General features: G+C 42.2%; 1 protein-coding gene and 1 long non-coding RNA gene across 8 annotated transcripts in view; one reads left to right on the top strand and one right to left on the bottom strand.

Annotated features, from left to right (window-relative positions):
• Window positions 1-21,130, top strand: part of ADGRV1 (adhesion G protein-coupled receptor V1) — a 246,928-nt gene that overhangs the window by 164,842 nt on the left and 60,956 nt on the right. For all 5 annotated transcript variants that reach the window (XM_083465098.1, XM_083465097.1, XM_083465099.1 and 2 more), the window contains 2 exons: window positions 9,225-9,341; window positions 16,504-16,682. In XM_083465098.1, the coding sequence (XP_083321224.1) occupies window positions 9,225-9,341; window positions 16,504-16,682 (296 nt within the window). The remainder of the gene's footprint in view (window positions 1-9,224; window positions 9,342-16,503; window positions 16,683-21,130) is intronic.
• LOC310688753 lies at window positions 1,411-15,412 on the bottom strand. Of its 3 annotated transcripts, XR_014517140.1 has the most exons (5): window positions 15,105-15,412; window positions 12,523-12,640; window positions 7,262-7,410; window positions 2,251-2,330; window positions 1,411-1,502 (listed from the first exon to the last, which is right to left on the bottom strand). It is a non-coding gene; the product is annotated as an uncharacterized lncRNA (long non-coding RNA). The 3 variants fall into 3 exon arrangements; XR_014517141.1 differs by lacking the exons at window positions 1,411-1,502; window positions 2,251-2,330 and having other exon boundaries at window positions 7,086-7,410; XR_014517142.1 differs by lacking the exons at window positions 1,411-1,502; window positions 2,251-2,330 and having other exon boundaries at window positions 7,086-7,410; window positions 15,204-15,412.

The raw sequence follows: 21,130 nt of genomic DNA, 5'->3' as shown, positions 1-21,130 counted from the left end.
TCGGCCAGCTGCTTTTTGTTTTCCAAGCCAAATTCACAGGACAAAGCTATGAAAGCCATAAATTGTCTGAGCCCAACAGAACTTTGAGCAAGGGTTAGCAGCCTTTGGAGACCTCTGCACACATTCGCAGACCGGAGAAACTGTCACACACAGCTGGCAAACCAAGCACATACTGCAGCCTAGTGTATTGGCAACAAACAAATGCTTCTTTGAAGCCTAATTTCAGTGGTGGGGAGAGGGATTCTGTGGGTAACAAGAAAGGCTGCTGCAGGGACATTGACTTGCAGCACAACCTGAAACATATTTATTTAGAAGTAAATCCTTCTGACTTCTGTGGGACATACACTCTAGTAAATGTATTTACGGCCACAGCCTTTTGCTGCAATTCTAACCCCACATACATAGGAGTCAGTCCCGTTGAACTTGGTGGGACATACTTCTGAGCAGACATGTATAAGGCTTAGTTGTTAATCACCAACCCTATTTCCTAGTCATGTTATTGCATGATGCCTTAGCTTCGGCAGAGGGATGCCATGTCACCCCCCTGTTTTGTAGCATTGGGCAGAAAACAAACAGGCTGAGTTCTTGGTGGGCCATTGTATGTGTCTGGTGGGCTGTGTTGGGCTACATGTACAGGCCTGCAACAAATCATGGGAACACAGTGGTAGATGCAGTGGGCTTCAGAAGTCTTTGGTGAAACTGCCAACTTTGAACCAAGCACTTTAATGTAATAAAAGCACACATTGCATAGGAGCACTTGACAAACTAGCTAGCTAATGTTTGTCAGCATTTTTTAACAGAGAACAGCAGATTTTGAGCCTTGGGTTTGCATCAGGTTATTCATCTTAATTGCTGTTTATAGAAGAGTGTCTGGAATGTATGGATAAGTACGACAATGCCCTTAACCCTCTTCACACCTAAATATAAAAACATATTCATTGCCAAAGGAGAACAGGGTGGGACTCAGCCTTCCAGTGCACTGTGTAAACAACTGCTCTTTCAAGTAGTTAGAAAATGTCAACAGTTATATAAGTCGTTGATTCATTAGCTCCTTTTTTAGCTATGCAGGAACTACATATTCCCGAGCACATAGGAGACATTGCCAGGGAAAAGGACTGTATAATAGTTTAACTGAATCAGATTATGATTTTTCACAAATAAAAACCAAATGGTGGACGTGGTCAGCAATTGCATTTTTTGCACAGCTACATGAACTCCTGGCTTGTGAAGTTATGTTGGCGCAGAAGCAAATCTCCCTGTTTTCTGGTGCCTGTCTCTGAAAAAATCACTGCTCCTGTTTTGTTTTGTTTTGTTTTGTTTTGTTTTGTTTTGTCTTTCTTTCTTTCTTTCTTTCTTTCTTTCTTTCTTTCTTTCTTTCTTTCTTTCTTTCTTTCTTTCTCTTTTCTGGGATGCTAGCATTTGGTGTTCTGTAGGTTTTAGCTTCATCCCCTCAAGTATCTAGAGGTTCAGTATCTGGGTGGGTGGGTCTTAGTTTAGTGCACCTGTAAGTAAATGCATGTATGAAGATATCAAAGCACGCTGCAGTGTGCAGCCTGACATTTCAACCCATTCCAGAGTGAGCTATATTTCAAACTGCGTAATATATTGTTAAGGTCATTTATATTCTAGTGTATCTGAAACCCATAGAACAAAAAACCCTTTTAGCATTTAAATCTGTAGAGGTTGATTCAGAGGGCAAGGGAAGAACCATGGGTGGAAACTGTAGGGAAGCAGATTTGAGCTAAACATCAGGGAAAACATCTTTATGGTAAGAGCTGCTTGACATTGGAACAGATTTCCTCAGGAGGAGGTGAACTTTGCTGGAGGTATTTAAGCAGAATCTGGACAGCCATCTGCCAAGGCTGCTGTAATTGCACAGGTGGCGCTGTGGTCTAAACCACTGAGCCTCTTGGGCTTACTGATCAGAAGGTTGGCAGTTCAAATCCCTGCAACAGGGTGCGCTCCTGTTGCTTTGTCCCAGCTCCTGCCAACCTAGCAGTTTGAAAGCATGCCAGTGAAAGTAGATAAATAGATATCGCTGCAGCGGGAAGGTAAACAGTGTTTCTGTGCACTCTGGTTTCTGTCACGGTGTTCCGTTGCACCAGAAGTGGTTTATTTATGCTGGTCACCTGACCCGGAAAGCTGTCTGTGGACAAACACTGGCTCTCTTGGCCTGAAAGTGTGATGAGCACCGTAACTCCATAGTCACCTTTGACTGGACTTAACCATCCAGAGGTCCTTTACTTTTACCTTTTTAATTGCAGCCTGCATTGTAGATTCTGCATTGAGCAGCTGGTTGGTTTAGATGACCTCTGAGGTTCCTCCCAAACCTATAAAATTGTATGATTCAATGACTTTGACAGGGTGTAAAAATGTAGCACACAATCGTGTCATGTCATGGGGTGTATGGGCTGGAGCTTGTGAAGTGGAATATTGGGGTAAGAAGGAGGCATTGCAAGGACATCCCTATTTTCATCTATGAGTTTGAGCAGGCATCATGTCCAAACCTAAGCATTTACTTAGTATTGTACCAAATTTTGGGTTATTGCCAATTGCAGCAAATCAATATCTCTGAATAACATGCAAGTATTTGCTGCTCATTACTGTGAGATGATGAATGCAGGTTCACATGCTAACTCTTTAGTGCTAAATATATTTAGATTCCTTTATTTCAACAGGATTTCATTTCAGGTACATATGTGTAACTCAATGCTCTATGAGCATGTGAAGCCAGTGCAAAGACGTACAGATCACTTCCTTTGAAAGAATCCCATTTATTTAGGACTTTAGGATTATGGCCATTGCTGTAAAGCAATTCCCAATTTATCTCACCAGCCTGTACAACTATAACTTCTAGTGTAAAAAAAGTACATTGAAACTTAGACTCTGCTTTTTACCTCAAAAATGAAGTAATGTCTGTTATTATTTAATTCATTCATTCCTTAAAAGTATTATTGTTCTTTACTTATTTTCCATGTCTACACTGTTCCTTCCATGGCTCAAAGTGGTTATTTATAAGAGGAAACTGGCTTGGATTTCCTGTTAATATACATTCCTGTGTGCGTCTATTTCTATGTACACTTCTGTCCTAGCTTTTTTATATCACGTCAAGAATTTCATCCAATCCAACAGTATCCTCGGTAGTAGAATAGAATGTATTTTAAAGTGTTGGCTTTTAAAACAGAAGTTACTGTGAAAAGTTCCAGCATAGAACACTTCTCACATTTTTTTTAGTGTAACAAAGTATAATATAAACTCACTCTAAAGGCTCATCCAGGAAAATGTTAACCATCCCAAACCTTCCAAATCTTCAAGTCACCTCCCCAAACCTTCAAATTTATCTCTTTCCTCCCCTTGCCAATTTCCCATGATGCTCGCTGCTTGAAAATTTGTCATGTAGCTCCTAGGAACAGAGAACACTGAAGGGTTTGGTAGCCCAGGCATGAGAGTTTGGCTCTCTCCTCAGTCCTCCCTAGACTGATGGTACATTTCTTGAAACACCAAGGGCCAGAAGTTTACTGGATGCATACCATGAGACATAGATATATGTAGCATGAGCTAGAGAGCCCAGAGCATCTATGTGCTTTTGTGTGTGCATGCTCTTCAGGCAGGTGTGCAATCAATCCTGGAAGGACGCATTTAATCACTGAAAACCCTATATCCAAAATGTGAATACTAAATTCTCATAACAAGAAGCCAGAATGTTTTGCTATTAAAAAAGTAAATATATTTCTTTTGTTAGGAATATAGGAAGCTGCCTTATACTGAGACCACTGGTGCATCTAGCTGAGTATTTGCATTGACTGGCAGTGACTTTCTAGGGTTTTAGCCAGATGTTCTCCCAGCCGTGTCTGAAGATGCCAAGGATTGGGACTTCCGGGGGAGGCGCCTCCAGCAATGGCAGAATTCCTCTGACCAGGAGGAATCTGCTCCGTGGAAATCTGGGTCTGGCCGCCACGGCGAAGGCGGAGACCCGTTAAAATCACAGGCGGGAGAAGCCTGTGAACGTGGGATTCGGCGGGCACCTTTTGCGCCTCCCCCACTCGCGGGGAACCCCATATTTCAAGGCATGTCAATCTGAAGAACCAATTGACCTTTGAAGGGGTCTTTTCAGGGACAGAGGAACCAGGTGTGAGCAGAACACCACACACACCCTCTCACTTCAGTTTCTAGCCATGTTCTTATATAAAACCAACTAAATAAATACTTTTTTAAAAATGCCTTTTGCTTTTTCCTCTGCTTTTGGTTGTTTTGCGTGCTTAAGTTGAATAGATTTAGCGTTGTGTCGTACTTTAACAAAAGGGAGCATTATCAGGGTTCTCAAATGATCTCGGCGGTTTGTTTTAAGCCTTTCTGCAAGAAATAGCGAAGGATTAACACCAGCTGTTTTGAAAGATTATATTTTCTATTATTAGTGTTAGTGAAGAACATTAATGATCTCACAGCTATATTTGAAGCTGTAGTTAACCGAAACAGAAGCATTACCAGGGCATTTTCTTTAAAGCAAATTCATGAAGCTCAATAGGAAATAATATGATCTTGAGAAGAAATGTTCCAAAACCAACATTTTTCACAGTAGACACATGCTGATATTTTCTCCTTCCTAGTAAGAATTTATTTTTACTCTAAATGATCACAGTGAGAGGGAAACATTGAAGAGAGATCTGTATATTTTATCAGGTGCCTGGAAATGTCAAACTGACCAGTGTTGGCGTCTGAGTGAGTCAGTTGTATTTATTTATTACATTTCTGTACTTATCCACAGAAAAGCTTTCTGAGCAGTTTTACAAGAAGGAGCTGCAGATCACTGGCAGAGCATCTGCTTTGCACGCAAAAGGCCCCAGCAATGCCAGATTTACATATGGACTGAGCGAGCTGCAGCCCAGGACCACATAATCTAGGAGGGCCTCAGTCTATTGCTATTCCTCCCCCCCCCCCCCCGCAAAAAAGGAAGGTTTTACTATCTAGGCCCAGTTGCCCATGCATGTCATGCATACTGGTCATACCGGTGAAAGTATGGCTGAGCTGATACTGAACTACTTCAGTGAACTTGAAATAGACTTCAGTAAATGTAGAGGACAATCATATGACAATGCGGCCAATATGGCTGGAAAGTATAAAGGCATTCAGCAAAAAGTTCTGGAAAGAAACAAGTTTGCAAAGTTTATTCCATCTGTTGGACATTCCCTAAATCTAGTTGGATGAACCGCAATTAACTCATGCCTGGATGCAATGAATTTATTTATGGCCAGAATTAACAATCTTTATTGTTTTTTCTCAGCTTCTACAAAAAGATGAGCAGTGCTTTCTAAAATTTCTTGTCTCTTGAGTCAAAGGTTCCTAAACATTTATCAGACACAAAATTATGAAATCAGTATCACAATATGGACTTCAAAGCAGTTTGGAACACTATATTAATATATCACCCAGCCGAAATCTAAACTAGTGCTTTTAATTACATGCTTAGGACATGAGTTTCATGGTCTTAGAATTCTTTTCTCAAGAAGGCAGCATTTAAAAACCCCAAACTCTTATTCAGCTTGGATTTTATATCCAAGCTGAAGAGGAATTCACTTTTTTCTAAAATGGCCCTAGATTTCTAGCATACCAATGTTAGTTATTTCTTCTTCTTGTTATCTTTCCTGAAGGAGAAGGATGTGTGGGTTCATATTTATGTATATATATGTATGTCATACTTTTTGAAGCTAGGCTCTCTTAGATATTTTGTAACTATGTTATTTTAATTTATTTTTAATATTGGTATTAATTAACTATTAATTAGATTTCTATACCACCCTTCATCTGAGGATCACAGGCCTGTTTATAATATAAAGACACAATAATACATACCATAGTAACAAACAAGAACATACCACCACCCACAATTTAAAAGGCCATGGAGTGTTAAATTAGCCAAAGGCCTGGGAGAAGACAGATGTCAATTGTTTTTGTTACAGTGGTTCCGCTCCTTCCTCCTGGGCCGTGTTCAGAAAGTGGTGGTGGGGGATGAGTGTTCAGACCCCTGGGCTCTCACTTGTGGGGTGCCTCAGGGTTCTGTCCTCTCCCCCATGCTTTTCAACATCTACATGCGGCCGCTGGGAGAGATCATCAGGAGGTTTGGGCTGGGTGTTCATCAGTATGCGGATGATACCCAGCTCTACCTCTCTTTTAAATCAGAACCAGTGAAGGCGGTGAAGGTCCTGTGTGAGTGTCTGGAGGCGGTTGGAGGATGGATGGCGGCTAACAGATTGAGGTTGAATCCTGACAAGACAGAAGTACTGTTCTTGGGGGACAGAAGGCGGGCAGGTGTGGAGGATTCCCTGGTCCTGAATGGGGTAACTGTGCCCCTGAAGGACCAGGTGCGCAGCCTGGGAGTCATTTTGGACTCACAGCTGTCCATGGAGGCACAGGTCAAATCTGTGTCCAGGGCAGCTGTTTACCAGCTCCATCTGGTACGTAGGCTGAGACCCTATCTGCCTGCGGACTGTCTCGCCAGAGTGGTGCATGCTCTGGTTATCTCCCGCTTGGACTACTGCAATGCACTCTACGTGGGGCTACCTTTGAAGGTGACTCGGAAACTACAACTAATCCAGAATGCGGCAGCTAGACTGGTGACTGGGAGCGGCCGCCGAGACCATATAACACCGGTCTTGAAAGACCTGCATTGGCTCCCAGTACGTTTCCGGGCACAATTCAAAGTGTTGGTGCTGACCTTTAAAGCCCTAAACGGCCTCGGTCCAGTATACCTGAAGGAGCGTCTCCACCCCCATCATTCTGCCCGGACGCTGAGGTCCAGCGCCGAGGGCCTTCTGGCGGTTCCCTCATTGCGAGAAGCAAAGCTACAGGGAACCAGGCAGAGGGCCTTCTCGGTAGTGGCGCCCGCCCTGTGGAACACCCTTCCAGCAGATGTCAAGGCGATAAACAACTACCTGACATTCAGGAGACATCTTAAGGCAGCCCTGTTCAGGGAAGTTTTTAACATGTGATATTTTATTGTATTTTTGGTTTTTATGGAAGCCGCCCAGAGTGGCTGGGGAGGCCCAGCCAGATGGGCGGGGTATAAATAATAAATTATTATTATTATTATTATTATATTGTTGTTTTGGTTTTTACACTGTAAACTACACTAGAAATTGTATGTTGAAAGACAGTACAGAAATCTCGTGAACAGGTAAAGAATCTCTGCCTTATTTGAATAGCGTTTTTGGCCCTTATCCAGCCTATTACTTATTCCAAACAGAAAATCGGAGATTTCTCTTGCCTTGTGGGACTTGAGGAGAAGGAGAGGTAATTGAGTGTCATCAGCATACTGATGATTCTGTACTCCATATTCTTTGATGACCTCCCCAAGCGCTTTCATGTACCCATAGGGGATGTTACAGAACCCTGCAGCACCCCACAGGAAAACTCCTGCAAGAAAGAACAGCAGTATCTTTTGAAACATACCCAAGTAGGATCAAACCTCCTGCAAGGGAGTGCCATTAACCTTGCAGTGTTTACATTCCGCAGTAATCAAGCATGCTCATTATATTTTCTTTTCTTTACTTTTGCTTTTACAAGCTGAGATGTTTCAAGTGCAAAATAATTTTCAGTGATGTGTTCATTTCACAATGCAGATGTCATTCCCTACATGTCACAGTATTATCACTTACAAGAAAATACAGTTGTCAGGATGCACTTTGAGCTCTGTGTTAAGTTTAACTAGGCTTGCCATATGTCAGGAAAATTCCTGACATGTCCTAAAAATGGTGTCGGGGGGAGGGATTTAGCCGGGAATGGCAGGGAAAACCCAGATGTAGTCTTATTTATAAAAAGCTCAACAACTTTATGGGTGTCAGAAAGGAGACATACACACTGCACACACTGGCAGAAAAGGGAGCCACCTCCCAGTGTTGCGGCACATTTGGGACTGCTGTGGCCTAGTTGCGCCCTTCTGAATCTATGCCCGGGACGATGGCATAGAGCCACCATAAAGCAAAAATTGCTGATTGAACAGTCTTAAATGTAAAACCTCCCTTGTATCACAGAATACAGAAATGGCTGGATAACGTCGGCTGAAACAACTTGCACCAGTAAAATCTGTGAAAATCTTGTTACCTATCCATGTAAGAAGCAGAAATGATTGTAATGTGTGGTGCAATCAACTTGAGGCTCCTTTGTCTTGTCTCTCTTTGCTCTGCCCTCTTCATACCTCTTCTGGTCCTGGGAGACCAGTGGGGAGGGGAGTTGGTCACAGCAGGATGGGAAGACTCCCTGGCTTCTTCAGCAGCCTGCCTGATCTCTGCTTCTTGCTCCCCGCCTCCTCTCCAGACTTGCTTCTGTCTCCGATTCTGGAATGCTGTCTGCCAAGCCTCTTCCTGCTCACTAAACCCTGTTACCTCTTCTGCTTCCAACACCACCTCCTCCCAGTCTGCTCCCTCTTCCCCCTCTGACCACTCATCATCGTCCCACCACCACTCCCCTGGCCCTGAGCCTTCCTCCTTTGGGGATTCCTCAGCTGGCTCCTCCCATCATTCCTCTGCATCCAGCCAGTCCATGACAGGTACTCCTTGTTGTACTCTGCAACTGTACTCAGTGTTTAGTTCTTGAGAAAGGGCTTTCTCTGCTTTATGAAATTTTTTCCTTGGGGAGGCAAGCCTAGCACCATCGCAATCTGTTTTAGCAGCAGGTGGAAATATTCATATTCACCAAATCTGGGATCATGACTTTCTGCTTATCTTTTACTAGGGAGCGGTGCAGTTGAATCATACACACACACACACACACACACACACATATATATATATATATGAGTCAGCTGCACCCCCTACCTACTAAAAGATAAGCAGAAAGGTTGTGTGTGTGTGTGTGTGTGTGTGTGTGTACACTCACACACACACACACACACACACACAGAGAGAGAGAGAGAGAGAGAGAGAGAGACAGACAGACAGACATATAATATCTTATTTAAGGTTATTTTAACCTTGTTTTATCCTTGTTTTAATGTTCATTTTTGAAAGCTGCTTTTAGTTTCATTCCTTTTTTTTAAAAAAATGAATAAATATAAAAAATTGTAATGCTAGATTTCCATCGAATTTATTTCTCAGTCCTTGTATTTAAGAAATTGGTCTCAGAAAATTAACATGTACAGAGGTGGATCCTTTTGGTTTTTTTCCCTATTGTAAACACATTTTCTTTATTGTTATGTACCCTTTTAATGATGATTATGCTTTTCCTTCCAGATTTCATTTTTGGCCTCCGCTTACACAAGCCAACAACTCTCAGAGGAAAGCTGCTCTGCTTTGGGCTCCATCACTCACTATCTCTATCTTTGCCAGTTCAGCTGGATGCTTATTCAGGTTAGTAAGTATATTACTTTTTCTTACATGTATCCAGCAGTTGCTTGGAGTGAGCTGCTTTGGTAGGCACTCTGCCCCAAAGCAGATAATAAATAAATATAACTAAGGTAAACAAGACTGGGGCTCCATCTGCACTATACCTTTAAAGCAGTATTTTACTGCTTTGAACAGTTATGGCTTCCTCCAAGGAATGCTGGGAACTGTAGTTTCTTAAGGATGCTGAGAAGACCCCCTCCCCTCCATTATCTTAACAGAGGTAACACTGGTCAGAGTTCCCTGGGATGGGAGATTGACTATTAAAACCACAGTTAAATTGATTGTTAAACTACAGTTCCCAGGATTCTTTGGGGCAAAGCAATAACAGTTTAAAGTGGTATGATGGTAAACCTTTAGAGGCTGTGGGCACTTTCCATTGTAGAGTTAAATGAAATACACTGAAAAAATATCTATAGCTACAAAATCTCTGAACACTGGAGAAGTTACTTTCTAAACATACTTTTGGTACATTTTTTTAATACAAAAAAATTTGTCCACTTTAGGGAACTTTCTTCATAGAGGTATGAATATATATTGTAATGCAATGCTGGATCTTTGTGACCTCTGACTAACCCATTTGGAAGATTTTCCCATCCAGCATTAACCACAGTAAATGGAAATACCATCACCAATTAACTGTGGTTTATTAGTATTTATTATTTACACCCTGCCTTTCAGAATACAAATCTTTCTAGGGTGTACTACAAGCAACATCAAAATACATTAATAAAATCACAATAAACAATATTAAAACATAACAAGCCCATCACTATACTTCCTGAAATGGGGCTGGATGGCACTAGGCATAAGGTTACCAGATTTTTTTCAATGAATCCGGGGACACAATCAATCAAACAACACTACATATTCGGGACATTGATGCTGCAGCAATGGTGGTGGCAGAGGGGCAGCTGCTGCCTTGACCTCAACCGCCACGTTTCCCCTTCCTCCGAGGCTTCTATCTCCTTTCTCCATGAGCCTGGGCAGTCCCTGAGTTGTTGGTTCTTCAGTGGTGGTAGTGGGGAAGCTGTGCGCTGTGGGTCAGGCATGGAAGGCGGAGAACAAGGGCCGAGAGCCTTGGCAGCGGCAAGGCTTGAGCAGCACAATGCCTCCCTTCCCATCGGCGCAGCCCCAATCCCACTCCTACTTGCGTGCAAGCAGGAGGGGGCAGGGATCCCTCAGCTGGGAAGGGAGGCTTCCCGTTGCCTAACTGCCCCCTCCTGCATGCACTCAGGCTCTTATAGGCAGCATGAAGCCTCCCTTCCCAGCTGAGGGATCCCCGCCCCACTTGCACGCAAGTAGGAGTTGGGAGGCTGCTCTGATAGGCAGCATGAAGCCTCCCTTCCCAGCTTAGTTTCTGGGGTCAGGGAAGGTGGAGGCAGCCCCTGCTTAGAGCCCCTGCACCACCATCATAATGGGGACTTCTGAGCAGCTCCTGAAGCCAGTCAGAGCCAACTGCTCTGGGCTGCTGAGACTGCCGCTGCTGTGTTTCCCGGGGACATTAGATGAAATCTGGGGACATTCTGGGGATGGAATTTCTCCGGGGACTGTCCCTGGGAAATGGGGACATTTGGTAACCCAACACTAGGGGAAAGGGGGAGAATACATGGATTATGTGTCTCTTGTTTGCTGTATGAGGGCTATATATCCTATAGCCAGTGTGGTGTAGTGGTTAAGAGCAGTGGACTCGTAATCTAGTGAACTGGATTTGTGTCCCCAATCCTCCACATGCAGCTGCTGGGTGACCTTGGGCTGGTGACACTTCTCTGAAGTCTCTCAGCCTCACTCACCTCACAGAGTGTTTGTTGTTGGGGAGGAAGGGAAAGGAGATTGTTAGCCGCTTTGAGACTCCTTAGGGAGTGATAAAGTGGGATATCAAATCCAAACTCCTCCTCCTCCTCTTCTTCTGACTTGTTCTAGGAGAAAATGTTAAGGATCACCAAGAAAAGCCCCCCTTTAGGTCATATTTCTAGGACCTTGTAGCTATACACATTCTTTCCAAATCCACATCTTGAAGGAAATGACATCATTTGACTCATTCATAATCTTGGGTGGGTAGCATGGATTGATTTTATTTTTCAGACCAGCAGCATTGCTCAGAGAGAAAAAGTGAAATCTTTGCTAACTGGTGCATACTCATCCATAATGAATGGAACTAAAATGCATTACAGCCTGCCATTCATTATAATTATACAGTTCCAGTGAGTCATAGAACTACTGCAAGAAATCCAAAAGGAGGAAATTAACTATCACCATTGAATAATTATGTTTATATAACTAAATTGATTAGTTCACATCATATACCATGAAACAATAAATCTAAATAAAACAGCTACACAATTTAGTGCCTTTGCGACTGGCTCTCAATCCAGCTTTCTTGTTGCTGTCCTTGTAGCTTTATTGAATGGCCTTGGGCATTCTTTGGCACTTTCTGTATCTGCCCTAGTTTGCTTTAAACTCTCTTCTTAGGTAACTAGGCTAAGTGGGTATTCAACTGTTTCTCTTTGCCCCTTCATCTTGCTGCAGGTTTTCCCGCGGGAATATATTAATTGCCTAATAGATAAAGTTTATGTTCATTCTGAGCGCAACCCACTAATATGTGAATCACTTATCCTTTGGGTGCTACAGAGATTCCTTCTAGTCATACTGTTTGTAGCTCTCTAGCTGCTGTTTGTTCTGGTTTATTTTGGAGCAAAATTGCAGTGGACCATCCAAACAGTCAGTTGCATGTTCTTTGGAGACTGACTGTACCTTTACCCATCTAAAACAACATCAGGATATGTTCAGATTGAAAAAAGTTATGTGTCTGCAGTCATAACCCTTCCATCCCCTTGTTTCACCAACCAATTGTCAGAGCTATGAGCATACACCTAGGTTACTGATTCCACCTGTTGTGAGGGTTTTAGGGTGTGTGTGGTTTTTTTTTGGGGGGGGATATATAAACCTGGTATTCTAGAACTCTGACCGTATGGAAGATTAAGAGAATAGACAAAGGAACTACTCACCTCATTCCTAGCCCAGGGGTGCTATCCATCATTTTAGAGGCTGCAACGGGCGCTTCCTATCAAAAAAGCAAAATGGAAGTTGCTCAAACCCCTACCTTCATCGCCACACATAACAGCAGGAAATTGCACAAAATACCTACCACACAGTGAAAATATTGCAGAACCATTCTGGACCTTTCACAAATGTCAGAAAAAGTGGTTTGATTCTGGAGTAGTGATGGAATGAAAACAACACCATGTGGGCGGATGCAGAAAAATCTGGATTTTTTTAAAAAAATTCTTTGGTGGTCACATGAGCAGCAAACTCTGAAATAAATGTTAAATCACACAAAATAGATATTAAAAATTGAAGTATTAAGATTTTTTTAAAAGGCAATTGATTGAAAGGTGTGTTAGAAGAAGCTTCACTTTAAAGCAGAACTCTCAAGTGTAGTATTGTTCCATTAAGCTTTACACAAAGAGCCAATCATTTCTCATTTACTCCCTGGACACAATAGAAACTTCTGCCTGAGTTCTTTCATCCAGCAGCCAGGAAACTGACTGTACCTATTTGTCTCCATATGGCTGGTTATTGTTACACCATAGCAACAGGAAAGGATTTGCTAAATTTAGACCTGCTGTTTGTATTTGATCTATTTAATTTTGGAGTACCAAACGATGAGAGACCTATAGCTATCGAGATAGACATGACACTAAGCAGGAAATGGTAAACAAGCCAAATTCACACCAAACTTTGCAGTGCCCAGTTGAGTCTGCGTATCGTTCATGTGATAAGAGATAGGAAAGTAGGTAACTATGGTTAAACAAATACAGAAAACAAGAGTTAGGACACATAGTACCAGTTCTTAGAAAACAATCTGTGTTGCATGACTAACAAGACTTGTTCTAAGAGATAGAATTGATGGGATCATGGCTCATTGACTAAACAACTTGGCATAAATAAATTCCAGGGTTCATCTGTCTAGAGCTGGAGCTTGGCCTAGTTTTGTATACAAGGCCATAGAGTGAGCTGCTTTCTGCTTTCTGCCAAACATTTTGTTGGCTCTTTTAATATCACAAGAAGAAGACAGCATTGCATAGCAGAGAATCAAAGCAGAGAATAGAAAGCAAAGGTTGAGGGAGTTATTAAAATAACAGATAAACAAATAAGGAAAATATGTCCGTGTGTAATATATCACCATATCCATTGTCTGCATACAACATTCCCCCGCCCCCTGATCTCCCATTTCTCAATATGTGCAGAATTCTGAAGATACATGTGCTGTACAGGTTCTTAAATCCCATGTTACTTAAATATTTTAATAAATGCCATATTTGCAGGCATGAATCCTCCCTTTTAAACTGGTGTGTGTGTGTTATGAAAACTCCTCTCACCAACTGCCAAATGCTAGTTATCATTTTTACCCAGAAAGGAGTGCACAAGCAAGGCTGACTCTTGCAGGCATTGACCCAGTTAGGCCCTAGCTTACATTCAAGGTTATATGTGTGATTGAAGAAACGGCTCCCATACTCCAGTTTTTCAAAGGCAGACATAATGGCTTGTGTGTCATGGAAATAGTTGGCTAATTCTGCAAATCAAATGATGAGGTGGGCAAAAGCACCCCTCCCACACTATTGCTACAATTTAAACTTGTGCTGGGCTTTTCTTACACACTTTTGCATGTAAAAGTTATAGATTCATAGAGTTGGAAGGGCCCTTGTAGGCTATCTCATCAAGCTGCTTGCTCAGTGCTAGCAAATCCAAAGCTAGAGCATCTCCAAACAAATGGCTGTCTAGCTTTTGCTCAAAAACCTTCAGCAAAGCAGACCCCACCTCCCCACTAAGTAATTGGTTCTTTAGCTGAACTGCTAAGTTTCTCTTCATAGAATCGTAGAATGGTATAGTTGGAAACGTATCCATTCTTAAGGAAATCAGCCCTGAGTGCTCACTGGAAGGACAAATTGTGAAGCTGAGGCTCCAATACTTTGGCCACCTCATGAGAAGAGAAGACTCCCTGGAAAAGACCCTGAGGTTGGGAAAGATTGAGGGCACAAGGAGAAGGGGAGGACAGAGGACGAGATGGTTGGACAGTGTTCTCGAAACTACAAACATGAGTCTGAGCAAATTGCAGGAGGCAGTGGAAGACAGAAGTGTCTGGCGTGCTCTGGTCCATGGGGTCACGAAGAGTCGGACACGACTAAACAACTAAACGACAATAACAACATAGTTGGAATGGGCCATCCAGGCCAACCCCCTCCAATGCAGTAAACCCAGCTAAAGCATCTATGGCAGACGGCCATCCAACCTCTGCTTAAAAACCTCCATGGAAGGAGAGTCTACAACCTCCCAAGGCAGACTTTCCCACTGTCGAACAGCTCTTACAGTCAGAAAGTTATTCCTGATGTTTAATAGGAATGTCCTTTCTTGTCACTTGAAGCCATTGGTTCGACTTCTACTCTCTGGAGCAGGATAAAACAAGCTTGCTTCCTTGCTTCCTCTTCCATGTGACAGCCCTTGAGATATTTGAAAATGGCTATCATATCTCCACTTTTCCAGGCTAAACATACCCAGCTACCTTAACCATTCTTCCTCAGAAAGCTTGGTTTACAGACCCTTGATCATCTTGATTAGCATCTACCAACAGATCTAGGTGATTTCATGTTTAACTATAAACTGTTCTCCTCCAGTTTAAACCCATTTAGCCTAAACCTGCATCAGCAGAGAACAAGCTTTTGCCCTCACCTGTGCTTCAGGTGTTATGAAGAGTGCTATCACCTCCTTGCTCAACGTTCTCTCCCTGCTACCTTTCACCATCGGACTTGTTTTCTCTACCATCCCAACCTTCTTTGTTCCCTCCTCCGAACCCATTCCAGTTTGTCTGCATCCTTCTTCGAAGTGTGTCTTCCAGAACTGCACGCTTTACTCCAGCTGAGTATTGCAGAAGTACAGCTGTTGCTTCAGCGAACACACTCAACTCAATTCCACCCCCCTCCTGGGTGCCCCACCCTTAATAGCTTACAGGGAAACAGCAGAAGGACGTTTCCAGTTTGATTGGCAGATAGGCCAAAACCACACACAGAGTCTACTCAGTTTCCCCACTGCAAAATGAACTGTTGCTTTTATTAAGGCATGTAAAATGACACGAGTGCTTCTTTTTTTTACAGGCACATAGCACTACTGATGTTTTTTTTGGTGTGATAATGATGCTTAATTTTTTGAATAGCCTTCTCCTTATGCATACAGTGTTCCAAGGCAATTTACAAACATAGCCTTGAAAACAGCTAAAATATTTTTAAAACAGTACAAAAGCCACCTATTATAGGTTTAAAAATGAAACAGAGTGAACATCTGGATACCTTTACATCCAGCTGGAAAGGATTGTTGAAACAAAAATGTCTTCAGTTCTTGACTGACCTCCAGTGTTTTGATTAGGGACAAAGCCTGGTTGCTGCTGCCTATAGGAAAACTACTTCTGCCATGAACCCCCATGTTCAATTTCTTAGCACCTCCGCGAGGTGGATTTTATGAGACGGGAAGGTAGGGAAGATTTCCTCTCCCTGCTGCCTTCCTCTGTTTGCACCGTTGTGTCTATTAACTGTTTTAAAAGGAAATAAGGAAAGGGCAAAATATATTTGGGGTGTTTGGAGATGGAAGAGTGGCCTTCTGTTGGATTGGATTGGATTTTTCAGTTGGATAATTAATGTTTCTGAGGTGAGTTTTGGAGAGTTTGCCCTTAGAACATGTGTCTTTACGGTGAAATTGTATAACCTCTTTATATTAAAGCTATTGAAATGGGATTTTACTAGGATGCTATTCATTTATTAATGAGAAGAGTATGAGCTATTTGTAGCTGGACAATATAATATTACAATATTTGATGTCAACATTTGAAACTTGCACAAAATATATCCTTTGCAGATGAATTTGTTGCCATTTGTCTCTGTTTCTTTACCTCTTGTGTGCTGACTGAAAACGTGAATTGCCATCCTGAAAACCCTTAAATATATATTATTTCAGCATATTTAAACATGTGGTTGAGTTTTTGCAGTAAACCAATGCATATTTGTGAGTATTTTGTTTTGCACAATAATTAGTGGTTCATATCAAACCTATTGATCCAGGACTCTCCATTATTCCCTAGGCTGTTAATTTCTGGTATGTCCTGGTGATGAATGATGAGCACACAGAAAGACGCTATCTAATGTTTTTCCTTCTGGGTTGGGGTCTTCCGGCTTTTGTGGTGATTCTACTTTTAATCATCCTTCGAGGAATCTATCATCACAGCTTGTCGCAGATCTATGGCCTGGTCTACAATGATCTGTAAGTATATATGGAAAAAAACTCAAAACAAGATTTGAATAGATGCTTGTTCATTTCCCCTGTATCACAGACTATAAACACTTAATGGGTTGTTTGTGTGCTGCTGATTTTTAAACTGTCCAGTCCATTTAGCTAACTTTACTAAAGGTACTTTTCATGAAACAGTAAGATTCAGGAAGGACACGGGCTAAAATCTACAACTTTTGACAACATATTATGCCCCAGACTACCACAATGTAAAGTTATTATGTAAACCCAGGAAAGGGTTAGTGAGATTAGTGATGCATAAAGTTGCCTCAGTCTCTTCCAACATTCATTCTCACTTTCTGCTCTTCTGCAAGTGGTTTATTTTGCACAAGTCTTTCATTCACTTTGTCCTCTACTGAAATACCGTATTGTCCCGAATATAAGGCGCACCTGCAAATAATTCACATCTTTAAAATTCAAGGCTTATTTGCGGGTGCGGCCTGCCTTCCGGCTCTGCCACCCTGAACAGGGGTGGGCGGCCGGTGCTGGCGCTCAGCACCCTGCTCGCCTAGCCAGCGCCGGCACTTGGTTCCGAGTGCGTTGCACACCTGCCTCCTGACACTACTGCCTCCCAGCACTACCTTCCCAAGCTGGCGCTGGGGGAGGCTTGGGAGTGGCTGCTTCTGGGGGAGGGAGCTGTACCGCTTTGCCAGTAGCCTTTACCCCTTCTTTTTGACAGCTCGGGGGAGGCTTGGGAGTCGCAGGTGGGTGGCACGCTATTGTCCCGCACCCCTGATGGACCTCTTGGGCAGCTGTTTCAGCAGTGATAGTGTAAGGTGGCGAATATAAGCCACACTTTAACTTTTCACAATCAGAATCTGGGGGGAAAGTGCGGCTTATATTCGGGCCAATACGGTACATGTATATTTTTTCCACATAGTGCACAACAGGTCCACATATCTTAGTCATCAACAGATACTTACAAATAATTTTCCTTCTCTCTGTGTTCCCTTTCAAAGTTAATTAATTTGCACAGGGGTGGCCCTGTTTAATACAGTGGTATCTTGGTTCTCAAATTTAATCTGTTCCCGAAGTCCGTTCCAAAACCAAAGCATTCCAAAACCAAGGCGCACTTTCCCATAGAAAGTAATGCAAAATGGATTAATCCGTTCTAGAATTTTAAAAGCAACCCCTAAAACAGCAATTTAACATGAATTTTACTATCCAACGAGACCATTGATCCATAAAATGAAAGCAATAAACAATGTACTACAGGAACACAATCAATCAATCAATCAATCAGTAGCTGAACTGGGTTCCACAAGACCCAGTCACAAAAACAAAACAAGAGAGAGCCACAAAAACACAAAATAAATAGCAAAAACAGACAGACCGTAGTGTAACACTCAAAATGGAAATGTGGCACTCAAATCGGAAGTGTGGCACTCAAAATGGAAGTGTAACACTCAAAACGGAGCACGTTTGGCTTCCAAAAAAAGTTTGCTTCCTTCTGGGTTTGCAGTGTTTGGGTTCCAAGTTGTTTGAGTATGAAGGCGTTTGAGAACCAAGGTACCACTGTATATTGCAGCAAAACCAACAACAATATTTTGCAAAGTTAATGAAGTGGCTAATAGTGCATCACAAAGCTATCTGTGGCCGAAGTTTTAATCCTCTTTACTCATACATAGGTCCCACCAAGTTTACTCTCAGAGAAGTGGGTCTAAGAAAGCAGCCTGTATCATTAACTTGATTTCACAATTCAGTATATACTTGTCATCCTGTCTCCATTCTGCCAGTCAGGCATCAGTGAGGGACAGTTTTAATATTTTACTTGTGACATAGGTCAGCCTTTCCTAACCTTGATTCTGCAAATGAATGCCAGCAGGTTCTTATATAACATAACAGGAATTACAGTGTTTACTCTGCAGCAGTGTGTCTTCTGGGCTTGTTTAGCAAGAGGAACACAAGTGAGCAGACTGAATTATCATAACCTCTTATCGGAATAGTAAGATATTTTAGGTTGGGGTGGGGAGGTGGGAGGGAGCCCTACCTGCGAAGAAACAGTTAGGAGCTCATTTAAGGCTTCTGATTGTTCATTTGTAGCCATATCTACACCTGTCCTGCACCTGATGACAGATGTGGGGCAGGAAAGCGTGGTTTGTGGGGAATGGCCTGGAAGGCCAAATTTGGACCTGTGCCAGGCCTAAGTAGGCTTGTGCGCTAGACATTACCCATCAGTGTTTTAGAATAATACCAACAGCTTTGTAATATTCTCCAATAAAAACATTTAATTCCATATTTAAACTGCACTGGATACTTAGAAATGCATATCCCCTGAAACTTGCTATTTGCAAAACTATATGACCCTGTTGTTGCACTATAAACAGCATACACTGATACAAACTGCATTAATTAGGTCTATTTTTTAATGCATTTTCCATTTTTCTATTCACACATCATACATTTTCCACCATACAAAATTTCTCTACAGACTTCCCAATCCAACACTCTGTGGCATTCTAGATATACCTTACTTTCCAGCATATCCGTTAATTTCCCCACACAAATATTTTTCTCCTTTCATTTCCTTCATTGTTGTTACCTGTTGCTCATGAAATTACCCCTACTTGTACGTTAGTATCAGTATCATAACTTTTTAAATATTCTCCAAGGCTTTTCCCACTCACCCCTTATCTGTTTCTCATCCTGGTTCCTTATTTTGGCCATCATGTTTCCAAATTTTATCAGTTTGTATAGCCATTGTTCTTTCTTGGGATCCCTTTTTCTTTCCAGTTTCTAGAATACACTATTTTGGCCACTGCTGTTGCATGAAGAAATAGGCTGTGTATCTTCTTTGGTATCTCATCGCCAGTTATTGCCAATAAGAAGCCTTCAGGTTTTCTGGGGAATGTAAACTTGAAAATCTTTTTTAGCTCATCGTAGAGCATCTCTCAATAATCTTGCATGTTTACAGAACCGCTACATTTGTATAAAAGATCCCTCCACCTCTGAACACTTCCACCACAATTTGGACCCTCTCTTATACATTTTGACAAGTTAACTGGGCATCAAGTACAGCCTATAGGCAGAGCATCTTTTGCATGTTGTCCTTTATCAAGTAGCAAGCCAAAAGGTTCATAATTTGGTTCCATAGCTTTTCCCATTCTGAAATTTCAATGTTATGTCCAATGTCTATTGCCCATTGTGTAACCATGGCCTTTGACCATTTCATCTTTGGTCTCCCAGTCTAATTTTATATATATATATATATATATATATATATATATATATATATATATGCGCTTTCGTAGATTTTCACGGGTACAGGAATGTAGGTTTTGGTGTCTTCGGGTGTCTTCCCGTGTAAGAGTTGGGGTGTCTAGGCGACGTTTCGACGAGGTCTCACTCGTCATCTTCAGGCTGGTGCTTTCGGCTTCTTGTTACTGGAACAGAGCAGGATCTCAGTGTTTGAGTTCCTATAAATACTGTTGAGGGGGTGTGGTGTATAGCCTCCAACGTTCTGGGCAGAGAGGAAGTTCCCAGGTTAGTGTGCCTTTTCTTCTTTTGTTCCTTAATTACTTGAGGGATATCTTGAGTGATTTCTTGAGTGATATTCTGAGTACCACTTAGGTGGGTCATTAAGTGTGGATTAGTTGCTAAAGCTTTCGTGTCTTGACCTCTTGAGCTTGTGAAGAGTTTTTCTGAGAAGATGGCTGTACTGCACTTAGTTGTGCTCTGGCTTGGCTTCGTGTATAGGGGCGAGCTGTGGTTTTGTGCCCTGTGCCAGCCAGATCTGTGTAGGGATTGCAGGGGGGTGCAGCATCCGGAGGTGCCACTATGGTTTGGCTACTGGATGGTGTCTGTAATTTATCTGTGGAGAGGGTCTGGGTTTGGGTCTGGTGTGGTTGATTGGTGATGGCGTTCTGTGTGCCTCTGGTTCTGGTGTCGGTTTTTGTGGGGAGGGCTAATTTCCAGATGTCTGGCAGGCGGGACGTGTCGTCACGCTTGTTCATGTTGTGAGGGTGTTTCTCTATCTCGATGGCTTCCATGATTATTCTCTTGTGGTGATGTTCCATGTTAAAGAGCAATTTGGAATCTGCAAAATTAATTTCGTGTCCTGTTTCTTTCATGTGTTGGAAAAGAGAGGAAGTTTTTTCTTCTTTTTTGACGGCATTCTTGTGTTCTGCGATACGTGCATTTATTCGTCTGTTTGTTTGTCCAATGTACGTGGCTGGGCAGACTTTGCAGGGTATTTCATAGACCCCTTGGTTTTCCAACTGGATTTTATCTTTGGGGTTTCTGAGGATATTGGCTATTTTTTGGTTGGTGCAAAAGGCTGTTTTGATATTGTGTTTATGGAGGATTTTGCTAATTTTATCTGTAGTGCCCTTGATATAAGGAAGGAGGGCCATGCCATTGTTTTCTTCTGTGTCTTGGTTTTTGGGGGGTGTTTCTTTTTGGATTAGTTTCGTAACCCTGTT

Source organism: Podarcis liolepis, assembly GCF_965112155.1.
Source record: "Podarcis liolepis genome assembly, chromosome: 11".
Classification (NCBI taxonomy): Eukaryota; Metazoa; Chordata; class Lepidosauria; order Squamata; family Lacertidae; genus Podarcis; species Podarcis liolepis.
Note: the sequence above shows the minus strand (reverse complement) of the source record. Positions and strands in the feature narration are given on the sequence as shown.